Source organism: Serinus canaria, chromosome 18 (genome assembly GCF_022539315.1).
Source record: "Serinus canaria isolate serCan28SL12 chromosome 18, serCan2020, whole genome shotgun sequence".
NCBI classification, from domain to species: Eukaryota; Metazoa; Chordata; class Aves; order Passeriformes; family Fringillidae; genus Serinus; species Serinus canaria.
The window spans coordinates 6,014,907-6,024,616 of record NC_066331.1 but is presented as its reverse complement, the minus strand read 5'-3'; the positions used below and the strand labels follow the sequence as shown (position 1 = coordinate 6,024,616).

Below are 9,710 nucleotides of genomic sequence, written 5' to 3'. Positions count from 1 at the left end.
CCTGGGCTGAGCCCGCTCTCTCGGGCCCCGCCCCGGCCCGCCCCGCCCCGGCCCGCCCCTCGCGGGCTGTGGAACGCGGGCGGCGGGCCGGGGCTGTCGGCGGCGGGGTCGGGATGGCGCAGCCCGCAGAGGCCTCGGGCCACACAGCGACCGCCAGCGCCAGCATGGACAACAACGTCCTGGCCATCGTCATCGCCGCCAGTGAGTGGCGGGCGGGGGCTCCGGCGGTGCCGGGAGCGAAGCGGGGTCGGCCGCCGGGCGGGATCGGCCTCTGCCGGTGCCTCCCGGGCTGTGCCGATAAGGCGATACCTGGGGACGGGCGGGGGAGAGGTCGCTGCAGCAGCCGGTCCTAATCCGGGGGGGTCCCGCTGTCTCTCGGGACTGGGGCCGGAGCGGAGCGGAGGCGGGGGTAGCGTGCGGGTGGGCTTCGCGGGTGGGCCGCGGGGTCCCGGAACGCTGGCGAACCGGCGCCCTGCCGTGGTGCTGAGGGAGCCGAGAGCGCCGGGCGAGAGACGGTGGGTGCCGGTGCTGGTCCCCGCCGGCTGTCCCTGCCGCCGCAGTCCAGGATGGGGTGAGCCCCTCCTGGCTCTGCAGGTTGTTCACCGTCTGGTAGTGAGAGAGATGCTGGGCACAAAGGGGCTTTAGCCCTCTTGAGACGGGCAGCAGGTGGAATCGGCTTCTCAGGGGCTTCTCCAAACGGCAGCCGCGGGGTGAGAGCGGGCGGCAGGAGGAGGCCCACGGGACCGTCGAACCACCGGCTCTCTCGCCTCTCTCATCTCTTGGCAGCGGTGTCCACCTCCGTCTTCATCGTGGCGATCCTCATCCTGCTGCTGCTCTTGTACCACCGGGACCCTATGTGCTGCCAGTTCCTCTGCTCCTGCCGCCTTTTCCAGACCCCCAGCCAGTATGTGAGTGTCCTCTGAGTCCTTCCTCTCTTCCTCCTGCCCACGAATCCCCTCTGTCCCCTGAGCTCCTGTTCCCTTGTGCTGAGTCTGTGGGGCTGCACTGCCAGGTTACTGTCCTGCAGCCTCGCTGGAATTGTTGATGGATGTGGGTCCTCCAAGCAGACCTGGGCTCTACCACCTCCTTGCTCCCACTCTATCCAAGAGATCCATCCATCCACCCACCCAGTCCTGCCTGGCTGTGCCATTGTGGTTGCATCTCCAAGGCCCAACACTAAAAGGCTTGCCTGCTCTCCACACAGCTCGGGAGAGAGGTTCTCCTCCCCCTGCATAGTCATGTGTGGGGTCGGGCTGTGCTTTATAGGAAGGGGCCCAGCAGGGAAGGGAGCTGGAAGCTGAGGGCAAAGGCAGACAAAGCCACCCGCATCCCTGACAACTGGCTCTCTTGTGCACAGCTCCTGGGGAAAGAGCAGTGAGACACAAAGCGCTTTTGCTCACATCTGTAATTTCCTAGGGCTGGCTTTCAACTAGGGAAGCTGATGGAAAAAGAGCAGCGTTTGTAGCCAGTGTTGCTCTTATGGTAGTGACTGCCTGGGGAAAGCTCAGCCTCCAGAGTTGCAAGGATGGCTTTTGAGGGGAGACCTGCAGTCCCTGGGAGAAGAGTGGACACTAGCAAGGGGTGCAGAGACTAGTGCTATGAAAGGCAAATCTAATAGTCCAGCACAGGCTGAGAAGTCCCCGCCAGAAATCACAGTGGAAATAGGCTGCACTGTTGGTGTCCTTGTCTCCACTCCTTTCCCTCTCTTCCCTCCTGTTGCCTGCCCATGGCACACATTGAGAGCAGGCCCTGCTGCTGTGCTCCCTTGCCCTGTGGAACTGCTCTCTGAGGCAGTGTGGGATGCTTCCTGAGCTCTGAGGTGGAAACTTCAAGCAGGCATCTTGCCTTTAGCAAAGGACTGTGCGGAAGGATGGATGCAAAGAATTATATAAGGAAAAGAAACACATAACGTATTTCCTTCAGAAAAAGAGAAGCAGTTGTAGTGTGTGAGGCAGCTTTTGGGCAGGAATAGTTGCACTGGTTTTGCTCATGAGTTATTGAACCAACAGGTGGGTGCTGTTTTCCTGCAGCTTCTGTAGTTGTGCTGTAGAGCCAAGACAAACAGCTCCTTGCTTGCTAAGAGCAACAGTAAATCCTCATAGTCCTCCTTGTGCATCCCTGGTTGCCCTGAGAGTCTCTGGCCTGGTTTCTGCTGGCAGAGATGGGGTTTTCTGAGAGCAAGGTAAAGCCATGGCTCAAGTCCTGGCTCTGGCTTGAGGGGCTGTTCTCTGTGAACAGGATTTCTGCTCACTGTTGCTCAGTGTCTTGACAGGGAATCCAGTTTAACTGGAGCAAGACAGCTTGGGAACAGCACAACTATTGCCCTGTAGATTTGCTTGCTGCATTATCCTGAAATGACAAGCTCAGTAGATAAGAGCTAACAAATTCTGTAATCCTGAGCATGTGATGGAGCTCTTATCTACACCAGCAGAATAGCTGGGTTGTTTTTTGTTGTACCCCAAAAAGAGATGGTTCCTCTGATTTTCAATGAAACCGTGCCCTGGGGCCCAGACTGTCCCTCTGGCTATGCTCTGCTCCAGCTGGCTCCAGCCCTTGGAAGGGAAGATGTCCTGGAGCTGTTGGTGTCACTGAACAGGCAGGGGCTGCTGCCAGCAGTGAGAGCTGCAGGAGGGAGCTACTCTTCCTCCGCCAGGGTCTTGCTGTCCTATGAGAGCTGGTTGAGCTCTGCTCTCTGCTGGGAAGGATGGGAGGGATTTTGGCTTTGTTCATGTCCTCCTCATTCCAGGACCGCCCCCCACCCTACTTCAGCAGCAGCCAGCAGCTGGTGGGACCCCAGCGTGGAGCCTCACGGCTGGAGAGCACTGCTGAGAACCCTGGCATGCAGGTGATGGCAGGGCCCCTGCTGGGACCTGGGTGGGAATGGTGCTCATGGGCTTGGAGAGGGGCTCTGGTTATAGAGTTTGCCTGGGGCAGAAGGTGCTGGGAAGCATCTTCTGGTGCTATCCCACAATTTTGGGAAGTGCTGCCAGTATGTAAAAACCCCAGGGGTAGGCGGCATGTGGAGGGAAGGAATATTGCAGAGGATACTAGTGCCCTGAGGTGTTTGTGCATGAAGTGCCAGTGGTAGATGCTGGGGGCTTGGGATCCTGTGGTGCAGTCATGGTGTAATTGTCCCCTGGGAGGGTGGATATCCTCTCTGGGCGTTCAAAGGAGCCTACAACTACCTACAGCTTTGAACCCTGAATTAACTCAAGGTTGCACCAGGACATAAACTTCTAGTGATGAGAGCCACCATCACACTGACCCTTTTCTGGGGATGGACATTTCTAGGGAGATGAGCTTTTCTGTGTCGGACCCCCCAGCACGTACCAGCTCCCGTCCTGGGAGCAGCCCTGCCTGCCCAGCTACGAGAGTGTGCGGAAGAAAGATCGCCAGCGGGAAATCCATCAGATGATTGCCGACAGGTTTGGGCTGTGGGCAGAGCCACCATCCCAGGAGGTGAGCTCCCCTCCCTGCAGTGGGGGGCTGGCAGAAGCCCATGGCAGTCACCACTGTGGTTCATATCTGTATCTTGCTTCACAGTTGGTGGTAGCTGAGGACTCTGTGCTCTGTGATTGCCTTCCTGATAGCTTTTATCTCTGGGAAAGCACAAAGTGTATTGGGAGGCTCCTTTAGTGTACATCTGTGCTGGTTAATAATCTATCTTTCCTCCCCCAGTGCATTTGCATAAATGCCTGTACCAGGAGGCAGGGCAGAGCCCCACCGAGAAACAGCAAGCTCTTCAGATCACCTGCTCCATACAAGTTCAGACTGGGAGCGTTATTTTTGAATCTCTAAGGTTTTCATGGGTTCTTGCTTCCTTCTCCCTGCAGGACACTCCTAGGGAGAAATCTTGGTATTACCTTGAAGTGTTTATGGCTAATTTATGAGCAGGAGGCTTTGCTTGTTATGATATTTAAGATTTGCACTCCCACAATGTAACAGGGAAAAGTGAGTGCATCCTGCCAAGTAGGTCCTGTAGCAGCATCCTTAGATGCTCCCGTTCAGAGACCTCATTGTCTAAAGCAGGACAAAAACTTTTGAAACCCTGAGTAAAGCATTAAAAGTTCACTGATGTACCTGGATTTTGAGCTCTCAAAGCTGTACCATAAAGCCTGGCATAGTTAGCCCTTGCCACTCAGTGTTTGGAGCTACCTGCCTGAAAAGTTCCAGCTTGATAGAGTGGAAGGTGTCCCTGCCCACACAGGGGTTGGAACTGGATGATCTTTAAGGTCCCTTGCAACCCAAACCATTCTGTAATTCTGTGAAACCTGGGCATTGAGGGCACAGGAGAGTAAAGCTCCGAAGACAAGTAGTTGAGGAACAGCACTGGAAGCTCTTCCCACAACATCGTCATGCAACTTCCCATCACCTGTCGGGAGAAAGCTAGCACAGCTCTGCCTAAAGAAATGTGACAAGGCCTGGAGGTTCCTCTCTTTCTGCAGTGAGACTTGCTGCCAAAACCTGGGTACACCACCTGGTTTGTAGGTATTTGTGTAAATCCCATAATTTTTCTTTAGTCAAGGGAAAACAAATGACAGCCCTCTCCCAACAAAAGTCAAGTTTGTTTTGGCCTTCTGCCAAGTCCTTGAAAGGGAACAGGAAAGAGCAGGAACCTGTCACGGAGTGTGAGGGGAGAATGTGTCTCTCAGCAGGTTTGTGGCGTATTCCAGACCGATGCTGTCATCTCCAGGTGTCCCCCAGCCTACAGCTGGCTGTTCTGGAGGACTGGGTGGGTTTAATTTCAGGCTGGTGGCAGTTGTGAGCCTTTTCATCTGCTCTGTAAGAAGAGATGGGATAATCTCCTGCTTATTTCTGATCTGCTGTAATGCTCTTCCTCTCTCCTCAACAGATGCCACCTCCTTATGAGCATGCTCTGAGGCATCCTCCAGCTTTCTCAGGAACAGGAATAAGCTCAGAGACCTTGGACAGACATGGTGTTCCAGACCCTTTCCATGCCCCCTTCAGCTACCAAACTCAGCGGAACACTGCAGTGTAAGCCCTTGGCCTCAGTGTACTGCTGTTTCCCATTCTGTCAGCAACTGAAGTGCCTGGGATACCATTTTCCTCCACAGTGAATGGCCAAACCTTCACCCAGATCCACAATCAGCTGGAAACATAGGCAATACCAACCCAGCCAGTGACATCCCTCTTGCAGCACAAGAACAACCACAGAGCCATTGCTGGGTACTGCACTGAGCAGAGGAACCAGGGACATCTGCTCATTCTGCCAAACACCAAAGGCAAAGGTCTAGCTGCTGGTGCTGCACAGGGCAAAGCCAAGAGGAATGTCTGCTAGGCCAGAGCTCCTTAGGAGCAGCATTTCATACCTCTGTGAGGCAGCACTGCTGGCTGTACAAAGGATAGGACCTCAGGCACTGGTGATATTGCGCTGCTTCACCTGTTTCTTAGGTTATCAAGTGTTTTACTGTATCTGGATTACCTGCCATGTGGAAATCCTCACCTGTGAGTGGCAGAAGGGATGTGCTTTGGAGCACTGCTGCATGCTCTGGCCCCAGTGGCCTCTGACTGACAGCGGTTCTGTACAGAGCCCACACATGGATCTGGAGAGGCTCCATGGGTTATACCCAAATATAGACCAGCAAGATGAACCATGGGACTGGATTTGCAGGCTGGGAAAGGACAGATGCATGGACTGAATAGCTGGAGGTCTACATGAAGACTGTGAAGCACAGGTGGACACATGTGACTGACCCAGTTCACCTGCTCTTCTGCATAGCAGAACTGTCTAAATAATGTCAACACTGGTGTCCTTACATTACTGATTTTGATAACCTGTTTTCTACTGCAGAGTCAATGTTTCAAATTGTTTACAAACATGTAGATAAAATTAGATCAGCTTAGGCACAACCCATTGGGGCTCCTTTATTTTGAGCAATACAAGCTCAAAAATGTCACCTAATGTCTCAAAAGGATGAGTATCCTGGATAATGCTCTATCATACACCTCCACCTGCTGAGGCTTCAAATACTAGCCCAGATTTGGGCATCTTGCCAGCCCCCTAAACTCAGTAATGAGTTAGAATTAGGTCTGTGAACTTGCCTCACATGGGCAGTATATGGCACACTCATTGGGGTGAGTGAGCTAGAGGGAAAAATCCAGCTTCCGGGTACACAGCATAGGTGCATGTGGAAAAGGATCTGTTCTGTAGTATCGTGAATTAAGGTACAAGTAGAACAGTAAAGACTAAAACTGAGCAAAAATAAAGGGAATTATTAGCAGGACAAGTACTGACACAAGTGTGATTATAGAGGGAATTCATCCAATGGCAAAACAGACCAGGCTCTCCAGATATTACATGACCATGGTAACACAATTCCATGAGCAGCCAAGACCTTCAGCTGCATTTATTAAACACTCATAAATGTCAGCCGGTGATCTCAGTGCCTGAACACAGATCACAAGCACTTCAGGAACAAAACCAAATCCTAAAATGGTATCTTCAGAGCCTCTCTTATCTTCAGATGCCAGTATAGCTGTAGTGGTCTGTCCTTTCTGTCTGTGCCCACATGACACAGGAGGTTCACAGCATGTTGATGAGTTTGAAGCTTCCTACTTCTGTAGTAGGGACAACACTGATAAAAGTTTTATAAAGGACTGCTCCTTTGGGCAGCTGGCAGATCACATCCCTGCTCTCACTGCTGCGGGGTGGGGGCACATAGACCTCTTTGGTGTATCTCACAATCCCATCCTCCAGGGCATAGAGTGTCTTGTTACGGCCCATGCCCACCTGGGAGAGGATGAAGAGCATTAGAAGGGAGAGGCTGGACATCCACGACTAAAGCAGATCTGATCATTGGTCTGCCTTGTTTGATATCTTGGCTTCAACAGCATCTGTTGCTTTATTTTTTAAAATAGAACCACACAACTTGCTTCCAGCAACCAGTTTGCAATGGTGCTCATTATGAGACACCCATTCTACCCGGGAGCACAAATGTCCAGTCAGGTCACAGAAGTGTTCTGGGATATCAATTACTTGCATATCTTCCCTGAGTCCCACGAACACAGGTGAGGCTCTGAGCAGGCTCTGTGACTAATACCACAGAACACAGGGATGAACATTAAGAATGAGAATGAAAGAGGAGGCAGTGATTGTGGGACTCTGGGGGGGATTGCTGTTCTCTGAGAACCAAAGAGAGAGAAAAGGCCTTACATGAGCTCCAGGATGCCAGCGAATCAACCGCTGTGTAGCCAAAATGTTTCCTGCATGGACAAATGCACCTGCAACAGAGTGACACAGTCAGGCTGAAGAGAAAGAGCTTCCAGAACCCTGGCAGAACACAAGTCATTCCGTGACTTTCAAATCCCAGCTTTCTGTAGGCACTTTCTAAGGAAAAATTACTTCAAATGTTAAAAGCATCTGAATGAAAATGCTGTTAGCAGAAAATAAAAGGGCAATGGATAGACAATGGCAAAAAGTCAAATCTCTGAAAAGATTGCTTCTAGGGTACAAGGAATTTTCTGGCTGCTGAAGGCATTTGTTTTATTACATTTACATTGATATGTTTCCATCAGCAAAGTTAGTAATTATTAAGCACTCAACTGCAAGAATCTGCACTTTGGCACTTCTGCTAAGCTTTGTAATTATCCTTTGTAAACACTGGAAATGCTCGGTTCTTCCACCCAGTGTGGGGGGAAAGTGCAGTGCAGCTATGAGGTGTCTCACAGTGTTCCCTCCTCCTGGGCTCTGGAGAGGCAAACTTAGAACCAAAGTACATTTTCTGTAGGCAATTTTGGCTGGCAGCCGGCAGGCTCGTGGTGGGGGGAGCTGACTCACCCTGCCCTCCCACAAACCCTTGATCATGAGGTTTCACTGATTCTCCCCTTCTTTCTCCTGGAAAAGTACCCTGCCCACCTCCTCCTGAAACACTCAGCAACTGACACATATCAGGGGAGAGCAGCTGTGAAGAACCCAGTGAAATGCAAATAAGATACTCAGACCTACCTTCGACTTTTTTGAACCCATAACGTTTCCCCGGGCTGCGGCCACCTAGGTTTTTCGAGCTGCCCCCACTTTTCTTAGAGGCCCATCTGACAGCAACCAGGGTTGTATGGTGAGTGGTTAGAACTAGGTTAGGAGAAAGAACAACATCAGCTGGAAAAACTATTATACATAATTCCTTCTGCCAGATGTAAAGGAAGACAGGCTTTAAAGTTAAAGGCAAAGGAAAGCCCTGGGACAAACAAAAAGTACTTCCAAGACAAATTAGACCAAAATGGCCTAATTTCCTTGGAAAAAAGCCACATCTCAAGTGCTGCTGCTGCCCAGGTAAGAAAAAAACTCTCAGCAACCATGTTAAATCATGTGCACAAATTCCTGTTGTAAAATGCAGCACACATGTCATTGGTTGCTGTGGATTGCTCTTACAGTGCTTTGAGAAAAGATGGGTTGTGATTTGTTTCAGTTTCCCCTTTGACCAAATGGCACTTACTTACAGTTACATCCTGAAATCTTACAAATGAGCAGACTCCAAGTCTGGAAAATATATAAAATCTATGACCAGCCAGAAACAGTCTGAGGAGTATCCAGACGGACTATAAAGGTTGGACTTGTTGGTATTGGAGGTCTTTTCCAACCTTAATGATTCTGTAATTCTATGATTAAAAGCTCTAAGAAGGAATACAGAGCCCTGGAAGTGGCAAAAAGGGAGTCTGGAGCACAGTTTTTTCATTAGTCCTCCCAGTTTAAGGGAAGCGTTTAAGGCCAGGTTGAATAGGGCTTGGTGCAACCTGGTCTAGTGAAAGGTGTCCCTTCCCATGGCAGGGATTAGGAACTGGGTGATCTTTAAGTTCCCTCCCAATCCAAGCCATCATTGTCTTAAAAATCTCTTCAGTACCACCTCTTATGCAGGTAGGAGACTAACCTAATTTTTCTGAATCCCTCTATTTAGCCCGTTAAGCAGCAGGTTAGTGCAGAACAATGGTTATCTTATTTCCTTAACCTGAGCAAAAGCACTAGTTTAACTTAATTAAATCATCACGGATACCCAGTGAGTTGGAAATGTCCCACCACTGGAAGCGTTCAAGTACAGGCTGGGTGGGGCTTATGCAACCTGGTCTAATGGACGGGACCTCTGCCCATGGCAGGGAATTGGAACAAGATGACCTTTAAGGTTCCTTCCAACCCAAACCTGTCCATAATTCTAAGAAATACTGTTGAGGAAAGGGTTCAAAACCCATTAATTTTAGGACATGACCCATTAAGTAAATTAAAGCCTCCGAGACTTGACGATTTACAGGAAATTAGACAAAGATGAAGCATAGTTACAGTTTCTCATACACAAAACCGCCTATCGCCATCACCACAGCTTCGCCTCAGCTCTAAGCAAAGGCGAAAGCCTCGGTCTCGTGCTATCGGTGGGGACGTCCCACCGGGGGCGCGACGTCCCGCAGGGTGACCTCCCTGGGGCACCTTCTCCCGAGCTCATCCCTCCCACTCCCCAGAAGGAGGCCAGACCGCCGCTCCCCACCCCTCAGAGGATAATGAGCTGACACAGGCCCTCACTCACACAGCCGTCCCAGCGCCGCCATCTTGAGGGCGCTACGTCCCCCGCCTCCGCCCGGTGGGAAGGCGACAAGCGTGCGCGCTGGGCGGCGACTGGTCCGAACGCTAGCGAGGTTGCGCGCTCGGACCAATCACCACCCACTGCACGCGCCTCCGGGCCAACCAGCGGCCGGCGCGGGCTTTC

At 51.4% G+C, this 9,710-nt stretch overlaps 2 protein-coding genes across 2 annotated transcripts; one reads left to right on the top strand and one right to left on the bottom strand.

Annotated features, from left to right (window-relative positions):
- Positions 1–69: 69 nt before the first annotated feature.
- On the top strand, positions 70–5,873 carry LOC108962676 (uncharacterized). The gene is made up of 5 exons (XM_030230863.2): positions 70–201; positions 787–908; positions 2,747–2,845; positions 3,292–3,459; positions 4,853–5,873. Exons 1-5 carry the CDS (start codon positions 114–116, stop codon positions 4,997–4,999), a joined length of 624 nt encoding a protein of 207 aa, XP_030086723.1. The 5' UTR covers positions 70–113; the 3' UTR covers positions 5,000–5,873.
- A 464-nt stretch (positions 5,874–6,337) lies between these two features.
- Positions 6,338–9,638, bottom strand: MRPL27 (mitochondrial ribosomal protein L27). Its single transcript, XM_009094404.4, has 4 exons — positions 9,531–9,638; positions 7,967–8,089; positions 7,175–7,242; positions 6,338–6,751 (listed from the first exon to the last, which is right to left on the bottom strand). The coding sequence occupies exons 1-4, from the start codon at positions 9,550–9,552 to the stop codon at positions 6,545–6,547; spliced, it is 420 nt and encodes a 139-aa protein (XP_009092652.1). The 5' UTR covers positions 9,553–9,638; the 3' UTR covers positions 6,338–6,544.
- Positions 9,639–9,710: the final 72 nt, after the last annotated feature.